This window comes from Ailuropoda melanoleuca, chromosome 8, assembly GCF_002007445.2.
Source record: "Ailuropoda melanoleuca isolate Jingjing chromosome 8, ASM200744v2, whole genome shotgun sequence".
Taxonomy (NCBI): Eukaryota; Metazoa; Chordata; class Mammalia; order Carnivora; family Ursidae; genus Ailuropoda; species Ailuropoda melanoleuca.
The window spans coordinates 124,168,966-124,190,261 of NC_048225.1; the positions used below are offsets into that span (position 1 = coordinate 124,168,966).

At 47.4% G+C, this 21,296-nt stretch overlaps 1 protein-coding gene across 1 annotated transcript in view; it reads left to right on the forward strand.

Annotated features, from left to right (window-relative positions):
- The first annotated feature begins 2,038 nt into the window (after positions 1-2,038).
- Positions 2,039-21,296, forward strand: part of F11R (F11 receptor) — a 25,334-nt gene continuing 6,076 nt past the window's right edge. The window contains exon 1 of the mRNA XM_002928750.4: positions 2,039-2,206. Coding sequence (XP_002928796.2) covers positions 2,146-2,206 — 61 coding nt within the window. The 5' untranslated portion in view covers positions 2,039-2,145. The remainder of the gene's footprint in view (positions 2,207-21,296) is intronic.

Below are 21,296 nucleotides of genomic sequence, written 5' to 3' on the forward strand. Positions count from 1 at the left end.
ACTCTCTGAAGGATTTATTTATTTATTTATTTATTTTTTAAGATTTTATTTATTTATTTGACAGAGATAGAGACAGCCAGCGAGAGACGGAACACAAGCAGGGGAAGTGGGAGAGGAAGAAGCAGGCTCATAGCAGAGCAGCCTGATGTGGGGCTCGATCCCACAATGCCGGGATCACGCCCTGAGCCAAAGGCAGACGCTCAACCACTGTGCCACCCAGGCACCCCCTCTGAAGGATTTAAAGATGTTTGGCTTGGAGAAGGAAAGACTTAGAAGGATCGTAATAAGAATCTTAAAATACTTGAAGGAAGGGCTGTCATTGGCAAAGAATAATGAGATTATTTTGTGTAACTCCACAGAGCAGAGGCTGGAAGTTACCAGGAAGCAGATTCCAGAAAGGATATTTTAACAGTTAAAAGTTGTACAAAAAGCAGAAGGGTCTGCCTTGAGAATTTTCAGAAAAGTTTAAGCAGAGGCTGCATAAACTCTCTCTGGTTGTATGGACCTTCCTATGTAGGGCAAGAGGATGCCCCAAATAGCTTCTAAGCTGACCCTTCCTCCTAAAGACTGATCAATATCAGAGTTCCTCTAACCTCCTGCTCAAGTTCCCCCATCTTGAAGTTTTCTCTGATACTCACAGCCCCCCAGGGGTTGGTTCCTTCCCTGCCTCTTCCTTCCCCTTGTATCCGCCTCTCTCTTCAAGGCGTTACATTCCTTTGAGGGTAAAGAACTGAACTTTGCACATGGCAGGCACCCAAATATTTGTTTCGATTTAGTAACACGAGGTTTCTTTTGGTAACATATTGTCTTGTTTCCTGTATTAGTCTTGAAAGTAGATAGTAAGCCATTTGAAGTCGGAAACTGTGATTTATATTTATCTGTATTTCCTTCCCTACGGTACCCGCTAGGTGTTTGATAACCAGTGCTTTAAATTGAGCGGATCTAGAAGTGGACGAAGGGCTGAGAGCAAAAGTGCGTGAAGCAAAAGGTCGAGGAATACTACCGTTTTACATAAAGGTGTGGGCTTCTTACTTGCAATGAAATAATGTTCAGGAAGTTTTCCAACAGGCAAGATCAGTTAAAAGTAAATCACTGTAAAATAAAAGCTAGAAATAGTAAAGGTGTTGTTCCAATTAAAAGCGACACGATAATATAAATATTAACAGGAAGCTCGAGTATTAATATAGTCTATGGCAAGAGGGGCTTAGCACCCAACTCTTAGTCACAGAGAGAAGAGACAATTTTGAAATGCAGGGCTCCGCTGGTGGATCTGATGGATGGAACGCGTGTAAAGGACAAATGCAGTCACTCACAGGGATGTTTACACAACGTCGGTCTGTAGGTCAGTTTTTATCACCTGGGTGTGTTTGGCGTACATATTGGGTGTTTGAAGTTCTTGAGAGAATGTAATCCTGCTTTTTTCCACTCTTGGGTTGCGGGCTCCCTTCCCCTCTCCTTCCCTTCCCTTCTCTTCTCTGCCTAGTCCTCCCTCAAAGCTTAATGCAGCGGATGGGGTAGACAGAGGATCGCGGTTCGAGGATCGGGTCGAGGTATCATTCCACTTCTCCCCCGGGCCTCTCCCCCCACCCTCGCGTAGGAATGCGTGGTTTTCTCCGGCCAAGGTTTGTAGCCCCCAGCGGTTTACATGCAAACTAACACACAATCCACAGAAAACACAACCACGCGGGTCTCCGCGGCCCCGCAGGACTGCTTCCCCTCCATCCTCCTTCGAGGTATTCCCCTCGTCCTCCGGCTCTCGCTCCGAAGCCAGCCAGTCAGAAAGTCCCTACTTCAGGAACGCCGCCCAATCAGGGTGCCCTCACCTGCAGAAGGTGAGCCCTGGTCTCCTTACGCGACAGGCTCCTGGGCCAATCAGAGGCGGCTCGGGCTTGGCAAGGCGCCAATCGCTCCGAGTGGGGAGCAGTGGGAGAGCTTGCACCTGGCCACGGTGAGTCACTCAACGGAGCGGCGGCTCCCTCCACCAATCGGGACGCGCAGGGGCGGGGCTCCGGCCAATCGTCGTGGGGGGGCGGGGCGGGGCGGGGCTCAACCTGGCCGCTGGAGTTTAGTCCCCGAGCGGTTGCGGGGGAAGCTCTGTCTATCGCCCGGGCTCCGGCAGCCGTGTCGGGTGGGATTCTGATCACCATGGGGACAGAGGCGAGAACCGGGAGGAGAGAGTTGCTTCTCTTCACATCGGTCATCCTGTGTAAGTTCCCGGAGTTTCGGGAGGAATCGGTGGGTCGGGTCAGAGGTTGGAGGGAGGAGCTCCCCACGCCTCTCGCCCGAGGGAGGAGAGAAGTTGAGAAACCTGCCAGCCTCACCCTCCTGGTCCCCCTTTCCACCCCTGGCCCTCCCGTTTGCCCTCCTCCTCACCCCGGCGGTGGCTGGCTCCCCTCCCCTACACCTCCCTCCCTTCGCACCCACTGGGAGGGAGCCGCGGCTTCCGCACGTAGCCAAAAACAAGGGAGGGGGTAGCCCCACTTTTCCCGGCCTCATTTACTGGCGAGGGCTCTGCACACATCCACCCAGGCGTACCCCTCCACACGCACCTGGGAAGGGCCGTCCTGCCCTCCAACACTCACCCAACATCCGCGCGCAACCCGAGAGAAGCCTGAACCTCGCACCCCTGACTCCTTTGGCCTCCGAATGCCCTGCTCCTGAAGGGTCCTCGGGAAAATCTAGTGGAGGTCGGGTGGGGTGGACATCTCTTTCCCTGGCTGTTGCTGAAGGGGTCTCTCTAGTTTCCCCGGATCTTTGGGTTGCGGTGGCTGCCCTGGGAAAAGTGTCTGGGTGCAAAGTCCGAAGAAATAAATTTGAAATCTCACCTTTCTCAGAGTACAGCACTTAAAGTTCCTTTCTGGGGTAGCTGCCTCGAGAGCCCTTAATCAATGTTGTTGCCTGAGTGTTTCGAGTGGGAGGACCTGCCTGTTGGTTGGCTGGATCCTTCTCAGAGCCAGGACTCTGCCCTCCCCGGACTGCTCCTGGGAGTTTGCTTCCTTTGTAAACTCCCTTTCCTGTGGAACAATGAGGCTCACTTGCTGGGGCAGGCCTCTGTCTATAGATAGATTTGGGCCGGACTGCGCGGATGCTTTGGGCCACCTAGTTAGGCAACCCATGTCCCCAGCTGGACGTGTATCTGTCAGATTCTTGAGTGCCCATGCATGTGCTTCTGTGGATTCTTGTGTCAGTATGTGAGCTGTAGGAATCTTTGCTTTTCCCTCGAGGTCCATGCTTTAGGAAGTGTAAAAGAAATGAACAGTTAAAATTGGCATCGGTGGTTAGAAGGCAGTTCATTTTGCTCAGTTTATTGAAGGGTGGAAATGGATTCCCTGCCCTTAGACGGATGGATTGACAACTCCTTTGTCCCTTATCACAAAAACAAAAGCCCTTGGGGTAAACCGGACCAGAGGCAAGTATAATCCTCTCCCTATTGTACAGATGCGGAAACAGGTCCAAAGAGGGGAAGTGACTTTTCCAGATTGACGGAAAGGACCTGGGAATGGAACCAAAGTTTCCTGAGCCCCTGCTCCTTTTTCCACTGCTAGATCCAGCATCTCAAGCACCCTGTGGCACAGGAACCATGATCTCAAACATCAGTTTGGGATAACGCCCCCCCCCCCGGGGGGGCCACTCTCTTACCTTCTCTTACTTGTTCTTTTCATTCTATGCCTCCACTTTCCTCTTTGATTCAATTTCCATTCTTTTCCTGTTCTCCACCTTTCTTACTTGTTGCCTGTGCTTTAGAACTGCTATTGACACCCATGGTCCTTCTTTGGTTCTTTGTGGTGCTTCTGGTACTCAGCCTCCTGCTGAACCAGTGCTTCTCCCCGCCCCCCGAGTTTCTCATCTGTGATGCCATCTGTGACCATGTGTGTGGGGCTTACAAGCTTCCTGAAGCCAGCATTATTCTTCCTTTTCTTCTTTTTCTCTCCTCATTTTCTGCATTGTGACATATAGGGCATACTGGCAGTGGAAGAGTTGGGATAGCCCCATCCTGAGCTTGGGGATGTCCTCTAGTCTCTTCAGGGGTTCAAATGGAGCCTGAGGGGATGTTGCATTAGCTTGACAGGGCAGTGGGTCCTGGGAAGTGACATGCCCAGGGGATGGGGGAAACTGACTATGTCACATTTAAATCAAGCTAGACCTGGGGGGAATGATTTGATGAGTACAGTGAAGATGGAAATAGGAATCAGGTGACCTCACTGGGCTTCTAGTTTGGCTCTCTGCCTTATTTATGATCTCAGACTAGTGCCCAGTCTCTCCATCTGTGGAGCAGGAGTAATACTGCTTATCCTGCGGGTTGACCAGGATAATAGTGACATTACATGTACATGAAGGGATGACCATTATTGGGCAGCTGTTAACTCCTTTGGATTTTGTGAGGAGTAAGGAATGCTGCCCCAGGAGAGTTGGTTAGAGGAAGCAGGGTTTCCCCCTGCTAGATCCCAAAAGGCAAAGGTAAAGGTAAGGGCTCTTTCTTGGGTGCCTGGTCTGTCCTCTGGCCCTGGGATGTCTGGAGCATATGTGGGTGCCCTTGTGTTCTCTCTTCTGACACCATGGCTGTTGCTCATTGTGGGCTCTGCCGTCAGGGAGAAAGAAGAAAGGGCAGGATATGATCGAGTCAAGCAAAGGCCCAATCCAGCCTGGGAAGCCTGTGGAGAGGAAAGCCTGAGCTGCTGGGGCAGGGATTGGAGCCCAAACACTGAGGGAACTGGGCTTGGGAAAAGCACAACCAGTGACCAAAAGCACGGTCTCCCCCTCCCTGGGGAGCCTGCTCTTAGAAGTTTCCAGCAATCTCCCAGGCAGGGAGAAGCATTTCTGCTTAGCAGAATCCTATTCATGTGTGAATAGGATGACTTTTGGTGTAAGCAAGGGGAAGAAGGGGGAACCTGGGTTGGAACCCTCCTTCCTTCTCCCCATCCCACTTGAGTGGGGGATCTGCACCTGGCATTCCAGAAGGCAGGAGCTGCTGTCTGTGTCGGGATCAGTCTGAGTACTGACTGGTCTTCTCAACTGATGTTTCTTGACTCAAGCCCTTCCACATTCGCTGTTCACCTTTGCTAGCTTTACTTAAACTGCATAGTGGTGAGTCACTTCTCCTTTCCCCTCCCTCTGCCCGCCAGTTGAATTTACTCCCAGGAAAGAACATTTCCCTCGAAACCTGAAACCTAGTGGCTGCTGGCAGCCAGCCGGAACTAGGAACTGGGAGATGTGCAGTTGTGGGTTTCTAGGGCCTCCCTCCATCTGTACCTTCTGGCTCGGGGACACTTTCACTTAACGATATTTCTGTCTAGTTTCTTGGTGACCTAGGGGTGTCTGGGGTCGCCAGTCTAGTTTTGGTTTGGGGTAGAGCTCCTGTAATTAAAAATAAAAAAGTTTTATTTATTTAGAATAGGCGGACACATTGATGTGGAGGCAGAATACAGATGTTCTGCTCCGTCAGAGACCTTTTTTATTTCACTTTGGATACCCTGGAGATCTTTCCATATTGGCATTACGGGCGTTGGGGTCTTGGTCTTTAAGATCCCACCACTGCCCACCACCCCCCAAGTTACCGGGTCGAGGGCCACGTGTTTGTGGACACTGAAAGGGCTGACACCTTTGCTCAAAGATAGATTTAAAAGCTACACCCGTTTTGCATGATTGATTAGGAAATAATGGAGCTTAATTTTCATATCTGTTAGTATTGAGGAGAGACCTTGGGGACCTCTAAACTCAGACTTGCTTCCTTTTCAGAGGTTCAGGAAAGATCCGGATGACCACTTGTCAGAAGTAATTGTGAAAGAGGGTGCAGTGTGGTGGGAAGCCATGTGAGTGGACGCATACTGGGCTTTTCCAGGCATTGAAAACTCAAGAGTTCATCTGTCTGGGACTCCCTGATAAGCAGGGTTTCTGTCTAAAGTCCGGCTGTGGCATTAGTTTCGCAATGTTGGGGGTAGGACAGGAGGAAGCAGCTGGCTGGCAGGAAGCTTGATGCCAGGCCCCTGGAGTGAGACCTGGGTGGGCGGGGCACAACCTTCCCTTGTACTGGGGAGATGGGTGGGGACAGGGAGGAGTGGAGCAGGTAGAACTGGAAATTATGCGGAGAGAGGTCAGGAGGGGGCCACGGAGTGAAAGCTTTCCTGCCCCCCACTGCTGATCCCACCTTCTGCCATCCTGAGGACCATTCCAGCCACTGACTTCACGCAAAGGCAGCCAAGAAGGGCGGTTTAGATTCAGCCCCGCCTGTTGTTGGGCTCACAGGGCCTTCCTCTTGTCCATGCATTCCTTATCCGTCCTACCCTAACCTCCAGGAGTGAGATCAGTCTTCACAGGGTGACTGGTGGGGAGGAAAGGGCAAAAAAAGGGCAAACGGGGTGGAAGGTCCAGGTTCAAATGGTATTGCTTTGTCAAGTTCATTTGTTAATCCAGGAACATTGGTGTGTGCAGTGTTCTGAGCTAGAGATTAGGGATAAAGTGGTGAGTAACACCTGCCATCAAGAAGTTGTGAGGGGAGCCAGGGGTATTGAAACAATTAGCCCACGTTAGGTAAACTGAGTCCCCTTTCAGAGCCAGAGGCCCTGCTTCTCCTCCTCATTCTGCAGCTCTTTGCCCCCTTACAGCTGGAGGGTCCTAGGAAGCTCAGAGGCCTAGAGGGGAAGTTTGGGTGGAATTCTTAGAGAAAACCAAAGAGTCTGGCTGGCTGGCTGGTTTCCCTCCTTTTCCTTCCCTTAAAAAAAAAATGGAATTCAAACGAACTCATGGCACAAAAGCAACTTAAGGCACATTCTAATAATTAACAGGGTGTATAGAGGAAACAGAGGTTTCTTAATAAAGCAGTAGAAGGAGGTGACTTCTGTGGTGGGTTTGATCTGCATGTGCTGGGATGGTGGCTGGTGGGTTCTCTTTACATCTGGACACCTTCGCCCTCTGACCACCTTATCATCACAGCGTGCCTCAGCGGGCCTCATGGAACACTTTTCTGGGCAAAGCACAGTGCTAGGAGCTGGGGAGATAACAAACAGCTTGGATTCTCTTCCCAAGGAACTACAGACATTGACTAAGCAGAAAACAGAGCGAAGTGTGCCAGGCACTGTCATCAAAGTACAGAATGTTTTGGGAGCAGGCAAGGAAAGAGATAAATTTTTTAAAAAGATAAATTTTTATTAAGAAACAATACGTGCTCAGTGCAGAAAAATGGGAAAACAGAGGAATACAGAGAAAATAAAAATCACATGTAATCCTATTATCAAGAGATAAACAGTACTGATATTTAATTGCAGTCTTTCCTCTGTGAATAATATATGTGTGTGTGTGTGTGTGTATAAAATATGGTATATATGTGTATATATATATGTGTACAATTATATGTATTTTTAAGCAAAATGTGCTTTAAACAAACTCCATTCTATAGTCTTCTCCTGCATGGCTATATCAAAATTAACCATTCACCTTTTGTTGGACTTTTAGGTTTTCTTTTTCTTTGCTGTGCTAAATAATAAGAAATTGTCCCTGTACATACATCTTTAAGCTTAACCTTTGATTTTGTTCTTAGACTACATTCCTAGAAGTTGGGGACGGATTTATGTTGACTGCGGAAAGTCATAATGGATCAGGGGGCATTTGAACAGGATCTCGAAGGTTGAGTGTACTTTCCTTGCTTGTCTGATGGAGATGCTTCAGCATAGCTTCGGAGACCCAGAATTAAGCAGACTTGGGTCAAGATTCCCTTCCCAGCATGGGGCACCTGGCTGTCTCAGCTGGCAGAGTGTGAGACTCTTGATCTCCAGATTGTGAGTTTGAGCCCCACACTGGGTGTATAGATTACTTAAAAAAAAAAAAAAAAAAAAGGATTCCCTTCCCACTTTGCAATTTATAGCTGTGTGATTTGGCGCAGCTATTCTAAGCTCAGTGTTGTCATCTGTGAAATGGGATCGTAACAATAGTACTTGTCTCACAGCACTTTTGTGATGAGAATCTAAGGAGATGTGCGGGGGCTCGGTTGGCTGAGCATCTGCTTTTGGCTTGGGTCATGGTCTTGCGTTCCTGGGATTGAGCCCCACACTGGGCTCCCCACTCAGTGGGGTGTCTGCTTTTCCCTCCGCCTCTACTCCTCCCCACCGTTCATTCTGTCTCTGTCTCTCTCAAATACATAAATAAAACCTTAAAAAAAAAATGAGACGATGCATAGGGCACCAACCTTGAGGGAAGGGCTCCCTGTCATTTCTGCTGTGACACTTGCCCAGATGTAAGAGGAGGGAGCCCAGACTGTACATCAGTCACAGTGTAAGAAAAGCATGTGGGATGAGATCAACATATAGATCCGTATGTCTGTTTTGGAAAATACAATTTGCCGCAGTTGTTTTATATTCAGATACATAGTGATTTTCGAGAATTATATACTCGGTCTTACAGATTTCTGCACCACCAACTCTCTGAAGTGTATGAAAGCGTGTAGGGACTGATTTAGGTATTAATGGCTAAGTCACCACCTCGCTTTCTCTTTACCCAATTCACCTTCTCTTCTGCTTCCACTCCCACCCCCTCCTGCCACTCTGCCTACCCACTGTTGTCAGCTGCCATTACCTCCAGGTACGAGTGCCGTCACCCTCTCTCTCTCTTTGATTTATTAGACTCTCCTACACTGTCCCAAGATCTTGGTGGTTCAGTGATCTCATATTTCTTTCTTTTTTTTTTTTTTCCCTAAGATTTTCTTATTTTTTTTTCTTCTTCCTCCCTCCCTCCCTTCCTGCCACAAGTTGATGGGGGGAGAGAGAGTCTCAAGCCGACTCTGTGCTGAGCAGGAGCCAGATGCAGAGCTCCGTCTCCTGACTCTTGAGGTCATGACTTCAGCCAAAATCAAGAGTTGGGTGCTTAACCGACTCAGCCACCTAGGCGCCCCTAATCTCATATTTCTTACTTATCTGTTACCTCGTTTCACCTTTAAAGTTTTGTTTAATCCATGTTGCCTCTCCTTTCTGGCTTTCATTCTTCCCTCCTTGTGATCTGATTTTCCCCCCCTTTTCATTCCCCTTTCTCCCTCCTTTTTCTCTAAATTAAAACACTTAACACATGCTTGCTCATTAACATAAGTATAGAACGTAGAAAAGAAAAGCTGCCTGTGGTCTCAGATAATACGTGCACAGTCGTGTGCTTGGAATCTATGTCATGCATATACTCAGATTATTTTTATTATTTGTAAAAATAGGTTCATAGTCTACATTTTGTTTTTACATTTTGAATATATTCTTGTGCTAGTACAAATTGACCTACTTTGACTTTGCGATGGCCATATGTATTTTTACGTAGTTGTATAATGTATGGTGTTGGAGCCAGATTACCTGGGTTAGAATCTTAGCTGTTCCACCTATTAGCTTTGTGACTTGAGCAAATTATTTGATTTATGTGTCCCAGTTAATTCATATGTAAGATGGGAGCAACAATATTTATTTCATAGCAGTATTGTGAGGATCAAATGAATTAATCTTGTAAAGGGCTCGGAGCTCAGAGTCGTGGCATGTGTAAGAATTCAAGAAATGTTAACTACTATTATTATTTTAGTCATGCTCCTATTTTATTCATTTGGTCGTGCTCGGTAATATGTGTCTAGAATTCAGATACGATTACAGTTGACTCCTGAATAATGCTGGGGGTGAGGGGTGGCAGCCCCATGCAGTTGAAAATCCATGTATAACTTCTTGATTCCCGAAAGACTTAAAACTACTCATAACCTGCTATTGACTGGAAACCTTACTGATAACATAAATAGTTGATTAACACATATTTTTTGTTACATGTGTTCTGTAGTGTATACTTACAGTAAATTAAGCTGGAGAAAAAATGTTAAAATCATAAGAGAAGATACATTTACAATGCTGTACTGTATTTAAAAAAAAAAATGGCATGTTAAGTGGACCCGTAAAGTTCAAACTTGTGTCCAAACTTGTGTCGTTTGAGGGGCAACTGTAGATAAAAGTATAGGACAAATCTTGTAAAGATCTTAAGGAGTTCTGTTGATTCTTTCCTTTTAGTTATTTAGTTTTTAATTTGTTGTATTTTTAAAAAAAGATATATTTATTTGTTTCAGGGGGAGAGAGCGAGCCTGCGAGTGAGGGGAGGGGCAGAGGGGGAGAGAGAATCCTCAGGCAGACTCCCCGCTGAGTGCAGAGCCCAAGGCCGGGCTCACTTCCAGGACCCCTGAGATCATGACCGGAGATGAAGCCAAGAGTTGGTTGCTCAACTGACTGACTCAGGCGCCCCTATTTACTTTTTTATTGAGATAGTATTATATTAGTTTCAGGTACACAGTATAATGATTTGATATTTTTATATATTGCAAAATAATCGCAACAGTAAGTCTAGTTAACATCCATCCCCATAGATAGTTACAGAATGATGGGAACTCTTTAAGATTTACTCTCTCAGCAAGTTTTGTGTGTGCGGTACAGTATTATTAACTACAGTTGCCATGTGGTACATTACATCCCCAGACTTCCTTTATAATAACCGGAAGTTTGTACCTTTCCACCTCCATCACCCATTTTGCCCACCCCCACCCCTGCTTCTGTATCTACAAGCTTAGTTTTTTTTTTTTTTTTTTTAAAGATTTTATTTATTTATTTGACAGAGATAGAGACAGCCAGTGAGAGAGGGAACACAAGCAAGGGGAGTGGGAGAGGAAGAAGCAGGCTCATAGTGGAGGAGCCTGATGTGGGGCTGGATCCCACAATGCTGGGATCACGCCCTGAGCCAAAGGCAGACGCTTAACCGCTGTGCCACCCAGGCGCCCCATAGTTTTGTTTTTGTTTTAAATTTAGATCCCATGGGGGTGTCTAGGTGGCTCAGTCAGTTAAGCGCCTGCCTTCCCAGTCAGGTCATGATCCCAAAACCCTGGGATTAAACTTTGTGTCATCAGGCGCCCTCCTCAGCGGGGGGCCTGCTTCTTCGATTCCTCCCCACTCATGCTGTGTCTCTCTCTGTCAAATAAATAAAATCTTAAAAAAATTTAGATCCCACATATAAGTGAGCTAATATGGTATTTATCTTTCTCTGTCTGACTTGTTTCATTTAGCATAATGGCCTCAAGGTCTGTGCATGTTAACACAAATGGCAAGGTTTCATTCTTTTTAATGGCTGAGTAATAAACCATTCTATGTATGTACCACTTATCTACCCATTCATTCCCCGATGGACACCTAGGTTGTTTCCATATCTTGGCTATTGTAAATAATCCTGCAGTCGCAATGGGGTGCACGTATCTTTTCGAAGTAGTGGTTTTATTTTCTTCGGATAGACACCCAGTAGTGGAATTGCTGGATCATATGGTAGTTCTGTTTTTGCTTCTCGAGGAACCCCCATACTGTTTTCCATGGTGGCTGCACCAGTTTCCATTCCTTCCACCAGTACACAAGTATTCCCTTTCCTCTACATCCTTACCAGTACTTGTTACTTCTTGTCTTTTTGATAACAACGTGAAGTGACATTTCTTTGTGGTTTTGATTTGCGTTTCCCTGATGATCAGTGATGTTGTGCATCTTTTCATGTACCTGCTGGCTGTCTGTGTGTCTTCTTTGGGAAAATGTCTATTCAGATCTCTGCCCATTTCTTAATTGGATTGTGTGTGGGGTTTTTTTGCTATTGAGTTGTGAGTTCTTTGTATGTTCTCAATTTTTTGGGTATTAATCCTTTATTAGATATGCGATTTGCAAACTATTTTCTCCTATTCAGTGGGTTGCCTTTTCATTTTGATGATGGTTTCCTTTGCTGTGCAGAATGTTGGTTCTTTTCACTGTGTGGAAATGTCATGATAATTACCTAAGTCAAGGCTGTGGTCACTGGGGATTCAGCCAGAATGCCCACTGCTGACGTTCAACTTGGACCTGTGTATTCATCCGCCTGGGCTGCCATCACAAAATGTCACAAACTGGGGCTTCAACAACAGTAAATTTATTTTCTTTTTAAGTTTTAAAGATTTTTTAATTAAAAAAATTTTAAAGACTTGATTTATTTATTTGAGAGACGGGAAGCATGGCCTGGGAGAGGAGTGGAGAAGAGGGAGAAGCAGACTCAATGCTGAGCGCAGAGCTGGATGCAGGGCTCAGTCTCAGGACCCTGGGATCATGACCTGAGCCGAAGTCGGGTGCCTAACAGACTGAGCCACCCAGGCGCCCCAACAGTGATACGTTTTCTCATAGTTCTGCAGGCTGGAAGTCCAAGACCACAGTGCTGGCCGGTTGGCTTCCCCTGAAGCCACAGTCTTGCTGGTTGTGCTTTCTGCAGGAGCACCCTTGGTGTCTCTCTGTATAAAGGACACCAGTCAGATTGGATTAGGGCATGTCCTAAGGGCCTTATTTTAACATCATTATCTGGTGAAAGGCCATGTCTCCAAATACAGTCACATTTTGAGGTACCAGGGTTTGGGGGGAACCCAATTCAGTCCATAAGGAGCATGAACCATTTTGAAGTTACCTCTGCACAGAGGGCAGCGCTTTGATCAGGTCTCCTCCTCAGCTGACCTGGGCCTCCGTGGAGGCTCTTGGTTCTTGCGGTCGTGAGGAGAGTGGGGGTGTATAAATGGATTCACATCTTCCCCCACTTTCTGCTCCTGTTTTATTTTACTTTTCATTATTTTTAAAAAGGTTTGCTTGGGACAGGAGCTGGAGCTTGGGTGAGTTGGGGGAGGGGCAGAGGGAGAGAGTCTCAGGCGGGCTCCCCGCTGAGGGCAGAGCCTGCGTCAGGGCTTGATCTCTTGGGTTGTGAGATCCTGACCTGAGCCGCAATCACGAATTGGATGCTTCCTTTAATTTTTTATTTTTTGAAGGTTTTATGTATTTATTTGAGAGGAAGCACAAGCAGTGGGGGAGGGGCAGAGGAAAAGGGAGAAACAGGCTCCTCGCTGAGCAGGGAGCCCCAGTGGGGGCTCGATCCCAAGACCCCGGGATCATGACCTGAGCCAAAGGCAGCCGCTTCACCAACTGAGTCCCCCAGGCCCCCCTCTGTGTTGGCTGTGGTAGATCTTGCATCAGAAAACCTCCTGGCACTTGGACTTTTGTCTCTGCACACCCCCGTGGATGCAGAAAAGCGGCGTCTCCCTTTGTGTAGGCACCTGCAGACGCGCTGCCACCCAGGGGCAGCAATCAGTCCCTGCTGCAAAATGGCTGTTGGAAATTGCCTGCGTGCAGAGAAGTTTCATTCTGTTTCAAAACCATGAAATTTATGGGGCACCTGGGTGGCACAGCGGTTAAGCGTCTGCCTTCGGCTCAGGGCGTGATCCCAGTGTTCTGGGATCGAGCCCCACATCAGGCTTCTCTGATGGGAGCCTGCTTCTTCCTCTCCCACTCCTCCTGCTTGTGTTCCCTCTCTCACTGGCTGTCTCTCTCTCTGTCAAATAAATAAATAAAATCTTTAAAAAAAAAAAAACACCATGAAATTTAAAAACACTAAATTTTGGGGACACCTGGCGGGCTCACTCGGTGGAGTGTGTGACTCTTGATCTCGGGGTTGTGAATTTGAGCCCCATGTTGGGTGTAGAGATTACTTACAAATAAAAAAATCTTCAAAAAAAACCCACTTAAATTTTAAGTTCTGAAGCTAAGTTTAAGAAAAAGATTGATGGGGGCACCTCGGTGGCTCAGTCGTTAAGTGTCTGCCTTCAGCTCAGGGAGTGATCCCGGTGTGATCCCGGTGTTCCTCCACTGGAAGCCTGCTTCTCCCTCTCCCACTCCCCCTGCTTGTGTTCCTTCTCTCACTGCCTGTCTCTCTGTCAAATAAATAAATAAAATCTTAAAAAAAAAAAAAGGATTAATGGAGGGGCGCCTGGGTGGCTCAGTCGGGCAGCTGCCTTCGCCTCTGGTCATGATCCCGGGGTCCTGGGATCGAGCCCCAAACTGGGCTCCCTGTTCAGCCAAGAGTCTGCTTCTCCCTCTGCCCTGTTCCCCGCCCCCCGCCATGCTCTCTCTCTCTCAAATAAATAAATAAAACCTTTAAAAAAAAAAAAACAAAAAGAAAAAGATTAATGGAATAGTCACCCCCCCCCAAAGTAGAACAGTTTATTAAAATTTTAAAAAGATTGAACTATGGATCAAGTTTGTTTTTCTTCATTTGGGCGTGCCCTGCCTGCCAGTTTGAAAAATGCTCTTATCTTTGTAGATAAACTTTAATGAGTAGATGTTGTAGTGAATGGTCTGCTGTGACCTAATTTGTTAAGACTCCACGTTGTTCAATGTCAGCTTGTACCAGGCATTATGCTAAAGTGCTGAGTACTCAGAATAATAAATAACACATGGTCCCTGCTCCCTGGGAGTTTACTGTCTGGTAGGGGGGACGTACACGTGCACAGATGATGTCAGTATAATGTGGGAAGTGCTTTGACCCTGTTTTGCATGGGGTAGTTAAAGTCTAGGAAGAGAGGTCCGAGGCTGGTTCTGGTAGGATTAGGTGTGGGTGGGTCATTTCTTGGAAAATAATGTGGATGCCTAGCTGCTGAGCAGATGAAGAAAGAGGGGAAAGGGTGCTCCACAGAGCTGGAATGGCAGGAGCAAAGCAGAGGTTGTGAAACTGCCCTTTGCTCGGAGTTTTAGGAGTCTGTCCTCCTCGACGATAAACTGCACAAGTGGAGAGGCTTATCAGAGAGAGGGTCAGGTAGTGCTGGATCTCTTGCCTTGGTGAAGAATTTGGATTTTATCTGAGAGGCAATGTGGAATCCTCGAAAGCTTGAAGCAGGTGTTAGATGCGCATTTGTAGGAAGGCTCTATGGTATCAAGCTGCCTTGATTTGAATATGCACCACCACTCAGCTGCTCTGGGCCTCAGTTTCCCTGGGTGGGAAATAGAGATGATAGGGGCGCTGGGTGGCTTAGTCGGTGATTCACCTGACTCTTGGTTTCAGCTCAGGTCATGATCTCAGGGTCTTAGGATCGAGCCCCACATTGGGCTCCACACTCAGCAGGGAGTCTGCTTGAGATTCTCTCTTGCTCTTCCTCTCTCTCTCCCTGTCTCTCAAATAAATCTTTAAAAAAAAAATAGAGATGATAATAACAGTATCACCCAGCTTCTAAGGTTGTTGTAGGGATAAATGATGGTCCATGTAACATGCTTGTAGCAGTGCCTGGCACATAGTAGGCACTCAATAAATATTAGTTCTTCCTCCGGCAGTGGGATGGAGGATGGACTCGAATGGGTCAGATGAAACAAGACAGGGAAAGCAAGTGTAATTGAGAGAGCAGTTGCAATTCTTCAGATGATGATGGTACTGGAAAGTGGTGGAACAACATTGGAGGAATGTTTGGGAGGTGCCGATGTAATGCTTGCTGTTTGATTGACAAGAGTGAGGGAGAGATGGTGGCTGCGGGAAGGCTTCTGGTTTGAATGAGCAAGTACATGGTGATCCCCCAACCTGGAGAGGGGAGCGAGAGGAGCGGTGCTGACTGGTGCAGGAGGGGGAGTGGAGTCCTGGTGGAGAGGACAGGAGGAGGTTTAGCCACAGGCGTCTGCAGCTCTGCTGGGAGGCGGGACCCTAGCTGGCCCTGGGTGCCCGCACAGGAATTTCAGGCTGTGTTTGAAGTTTCCTACAGAGAATGTGGAAAGGAGAAAAAGCCTGGGGGCGCCTGGGTGGCTCAGCCTTTAAACGTCTGCCATCCACTCTGGTCATGATTCCAGGGTCCTGGGATCGAGCCCCGCATCGGGCTCCATGATCAGCGGGAAGCCTGCTTCTCCCTCTCCCACTCCCCTTGCTTGTGTTCCCTCTCTTGCTGTCTCTCTCTGTCAAATACATAAATTAAAAATCTTAAAAAAAAAAAAAGAAAAGAAAAGAAAAGAAAGAAAAAAGGCCTGAGATGGAACGCTGGGATCACGCATATTAAGGGATTGACAGAGGAAGCAAGGTTCAAAAAGGAGAATGAGAAAACTCAGGTGGTGGGGACGACCAGAAGGGCGGTACACAGAAACCTAGGGGCCAAGTGACAACTTCTTTTTCTTTTTTTAAATTTATTTTATTTTATTTATTTACTTTGAGAGGGAAAGAGAGAATCTCGAGCAGACTCCGCACAGAGCCTGTTGCGGGGCTCCATCTCACAAACCTGAGATCAGGACCTGAGCCAAGGTCAGGAGTCGGGGGCTCAACCGACTGAGCAGCCCAGCTTCCCCCCGAGTGACTTCTGAGGAAGGCAGTGGCCTGCAGGGCCTGGTGTCAACAGAAGCCACTGAAGGGAACTGAAAAAGCAAATTGTGGACATCCTTAATTCTAAGACTGCTTCAGTGTTTTGTAAATTGGGATGCCACTGACAGCCTAGGTATGCATTTAATATGATGTCCCCCCAAGAAGCTGTTATTACATGGATGTGTATCCTATAATCAGGGCGTCTTAGAATTGAGGGATGCAGTAACTGGTGATCTTAGTAAAAGCAATTCTGATTCCAAGATGAGAGCCAAGCACCTGCAGTCGGCTGAGCGGGGAGTGAGTGTGTTGGGCTGAAAACCCTGAGGAGTCCTTTTTTTTTTTTTTTAAGATTTTATTTATTTATTCAACAGAGATAGAGACAGCCAGCGGGAGAGGGAACACAAGCAGGGGGAGTGGGAGAGGAAGAAGCAGGCTCATAGCGGAGGAGCCTGATGTGGGGCTCGATCCCACAATGCCGGGATCACGCCCTGAGCCGAACGCAGACGCTTAACTGCTGTGCCACCCAGGCGCCCCACCCTGAGGAGTCCTGCTCCGGAGGAGCCCAGTGTGGAGGCCGGGCTTTCTGGACGTGAAAGTGCCAAAAATCTGTTGATGCCTCCGACTTTGTGGCTTTTCTTGTTGTGAACTTAGAGTAAATCAAGCGTCGCCGTGAAAAGGATGAATTTTCCTTCTAGTTTGGTTTAGCACGTGTGTGAGTGGGTCGTCTCTGCGTGCGCCGTGACACAAGGAGAGGTCCAAGCTTCAGCACGAAGGGGTGGGAGTGTGAGACGAGGGAAACAGAAAATAGATGAGGACAGTGGGCAGGGAGACCGTGGGTGTCCTGGTGGAGATGGGTTGCAGCAAGGGAAAGCCCTCCATTCTGCTGGTCTGTCTGTGAAGGTTCTAGAAAAGAATTAGCCTCTCCAAGGCAGATACAATGAGAGAGGATAGTGGTTTGGTGGGCTGGGATAGAAGCATTTTTCAGGCAGAGTTTATTTATATTTATTTATATGTCTTTAAAAAAATTTATTCATTCATTTGTCAGAAATAGAGAGAGAGAGCACAAGCAAGCGGAGTGGCAGGTAGAGGGACAAGCAGGCTCCCTGTGGAGCAAGGAGCCCGACGCAGGACTCGATCCCAGGACCCGGGGACCATGACCTGAACTGAAGGCAGATGCTCAACCGACTGAGCCACCCAGGTGTCCCTATTTATATGTCTTACTGAAGAAAACTCTGAAGTCAGAAAATAAGTGTGTACAGAAGGACCTATGGGTAGATGATGATAAGAAGAAGATGTAATAGTTATTTGGTGCTTCCTGTTGTAGGCACTTTATTTGTATTAGCTCGTTTAACTCTCAACCATGGGGCTTTGATGTAGAAACTGTTATTATCTCCATTTTACAGGTGGGTGAACCGAGGTTCAGAGTGACTCAGGCAGCTTGCCCCGGTCCCTCAGCCTAGGAGGTAGCAGAGCTGGGATGTGAGTCAGGCGGCCTGGTTCTGGAGGCTCGTTCAGGGGTGACGGGGGGAATGTGGACCGCGATGCTGAGGTGTCGAGGGTGTGCTGGGGAGGTGGGGCTGGCCACACGCAGGGACTGGAAGGCACTGCAGCGCTGGAGCAGTGGCCCCCAGGCCACAGGCAGGCAGTCACTCAGCCGCAGTGCTGCCACCAAGGGACGTGGGGTGGCACTGGGGGGTAGACCCTGTGTTTTAAACAGGAGAAGGCTGAACTAGGCCATGGAGGTCAGGACCGTTGAGGAACCGGGGAGGATGGCTGTAGCCCAGCAAGATTGTGTTTGTATGGGATGGGATTCCTTTTTTTTTTTTTTTTAAGATTTTATTTATTTATTTGACAGAGACAGCCAGCGAGAGAGGGAACAAGCAGGGGGAGTGGGAGAGAAAGAAGCAGGCTCCCAGCGGAGGAGCCTGATGTGGGGCTCGGTCCTAGAAGAGGAGCCTGATGTGGGGCTCGATCCCAGAACGTTCGGGATCACGCCTTGAGCCAAAGGCAGACGCTTAACAACTGAGCCACCCAGGCGCCTCGGGATGGGATTCCTGAATGTTGTCTTTATTTTTTAAATTATTTTTTTAAGATTTAATTTTTTAAAGATTTATTTATTTATTTAAGAGGGGGAGACAGGGAGAGAGAGACAGACAGTGTGAGCAGGAGGAGGGGCAGTGGGAGAGAGGGACTGTCCTGCAGACTCCCGGTCATACACGGAGTTGGACTCAGTCCCGTGACCCTGAGGTGATGACCTGAGCCAGAATCAAGAGTCGGATGCTTAACTGATTGAGCCACCAAAGGCACCCCCTAAAGATTTAATTTGAATTAAAAAAAATGTTTTTTTAAATAAAAAGTAATCTCTACACCCAACGTGGGGCTTGAACTTAAAACCCTGAGATTGAAAGTCACATGCTCTACTGACTGAGCCCCCTGGGTGCCCCTATTCTTGAATGTTCTAGATCTCAAGGTCTGAGAGGTCTCAAAAGAACTTCAGCAAAAGAAGTGATGCAGAAACAATCCCCATATTCGTATGCTGTGATTTCTTTTTTGGTGGCCCTTTATTTCAGACAATAGTTTCTAGTTTAATTAGAAGCTGTCCTTTATTTGGGTCATGTCATAGGTTGGGTTCTAAGGAAGCTGACTCTGAGATGTCAATTATAGTTCGAAGACATTTATTAGGAAGTGCTCTTGGGATCCACACCTAGGGAAGGGCAGGGAAGGGAAAAGAAGCAGGATTGGGCGGAGGGAGAAATTGAGTTGCATTGTACCCTCAGCCTATTCCCCAGGGGAGCTTTGGGGCGGGAATAGCCTTTATGTGTTGTCCCAGGTTGGGGGGTTGGGGCATTGGGGCAGTAGAGCTGGGGCTCCCTGGAGCTGCCCTCCTCCTCTCATTCATTGATGAGGCATTGGATGCCAGCTGCCCCTGCCCCTGCCCCTTCCCTGGTGGAAGGCATGCCCCTGGGCCAGGCAGTGTTCAGTCTGTCCTCAAAAGGGCTGATCCTGAGGGCCTTTGTCTGGCAGAAGTCCCAGGAGCTGGAAAACAAGTCCCTCATTCCTGAAGGGAGATCTGGTTCGAGCATCATGCTGCCCATCACAGGTAGCAAGTTGTAAAATTCAAGGATCTTAAAAAAACGGAGTTCCCATCATCCAAGCAGAAAAAGCTGACCAGGACAAAGATCAAAGCATGTCATTATCAGCATTCCCAGTAACGGCTGAGTGGGAGATGTCCATGTGCTCACATTTCAATTAAGTAAGGGCTATTTGATTTAATTGCTTATGTTACTACATTTGGTTATAAATTTGACATGAAAATGTAATGTCAAATACGCAGATACAATGCAGTACTATTAGAAATAATTCATAGGTAAAATGGACCTGACTTAAAAGAATGACATTTATTGCATAGTCTGCCCCTATTAAGCCACGGCTTTTCTGAGAAACAGCATGGCTTAGAAAAGTATGGTATAAGGGGCGCCTGGGTGGCTCAGTCATTAAGCGTCTGCCTTCGGCTCAGGGCGTGATCCCGGCATTCTGGGATCGAGCCCCACATCAGGCTCCTCTGCTGGGAGCCTGCTTCTCCTTCTCCCACTCCCCCTGCTTGTGTTCCCTCTCTCGCTGGCTGTCTCTGTCATGTCAAATAAATAAATAAAATCTTTTTTTAAAAAAAGTATGGTATAAAAAGGTAAAAAGGGGTGCCTGGGTGGCTCAGTTAAGCGTCAGACTCTTGGTTTTGGTTCAGGTCATGATCTCAGGGTCATGAGATCAAGCCCCCTGTCAGGCTCCCAGCTCAGCCTGGAGTCTGCTTGTCCCTTCCCATCTGCTCCTTCCCTCAGCTCTCTCTTTGTCTCTCTCTCATATAAATAAAAAATAAAAATACAAAAGTCTTAAAAAAAAAAAAAAGAGGGTATGGGGGAACCTGTGTGCCAATCTGAGCTCTGCTGTTTTGTAGCTATGAAACATGGGCCAGCCCCTTAACTTTTTAGACACTTAATTTTCTCATATGTAAAATGGGGCAGAGAGTACTTAATTGGACTAATTCACACTGTTGTGTCAAATTGAAATAAATGTATAAAAGTACTTTTAATTTTTATGTAATTTTATTTATTTATTTTAAAATGTTTTATTTATGTATTTGAGAGACATAGTGAGAGAGAGCATGAGGGATGGGGAGAAACAGACTCCCTGCTGAGAATGGAGCCGATAATGGGACTCAATCCCAGGACCCTGGGATCATGACCTGAGCCCAAGGCAGAGGCTCAACTGACTGAATTACCAGGCGCCCCTGTATTAAAATACTCTTCAAATATTAATGCTAGGGCTTCTGGGTGGCTCAGTTGGTTAAGCAACTGCCTTTGGCTCAGGTCATAATCCCGGAGTCCTGGGATTGAGTCCCACATCGGGCTCCGTGTTCAGCAGGGAGACTGCTTCTCCCTCTGCCTTTGCCTGCCACTCCCCCTGCTTGTGCTCTCTCTCTCTCTGTGTCAAATGAATAAATAAAATCTTAAAAAATATATTAATGCCAAACAAAACCAAAAACTCTAAAGGACTTGAGAGAACATCTAGTTCAAATCTTTCATGTCTCAGGTGAGAAAAGGGAGCCTCAGAGGTCATAAGACCATATTCCGTTATGTGAGTAATTACGTAAAGGAAAAACGGGCTTGTGTTAATCTAAGGAAGACGGGCTCTTAGAATGATAAAGCACACTTGGTGAATTTGAGGGTGGAAAGCATGAATGGGGGTGATTGTGCAAGTGTGGGTTTGCAGCGCAGTCTGGCGCTCCCAGAGTCCTGTCACTGGTGCTTATTGTCGAATGCTGGACCCTCCCGCCCGCCCAGCGCTGCCCTCAGTTAGCCCTGCTTCCCCTCGCCCATCTCTTCGCCCCCAGTACAACCACCCATTCCTTCCCTTCTCCACTGGGCAGGAGGAGATTCTCGGGAGAGGATCTAGCCCAGTTCTGGTCCGGCTGTGTGATCTTAGGCACGATTCTTTCCTTCTCATTGGCTTGGTTCCTCGTGTAAAACTGGGATAATAACACTTGTCCTGCTGATCTGTCAGGCTTGTTTCAAGGATCAAACAGAGTAGTGTATGTGAAAACACTTTAAAAAGCACAAAATGCCCTACAAATGTCAAGTGTTATTATTATCCTCATTATTGCTCCC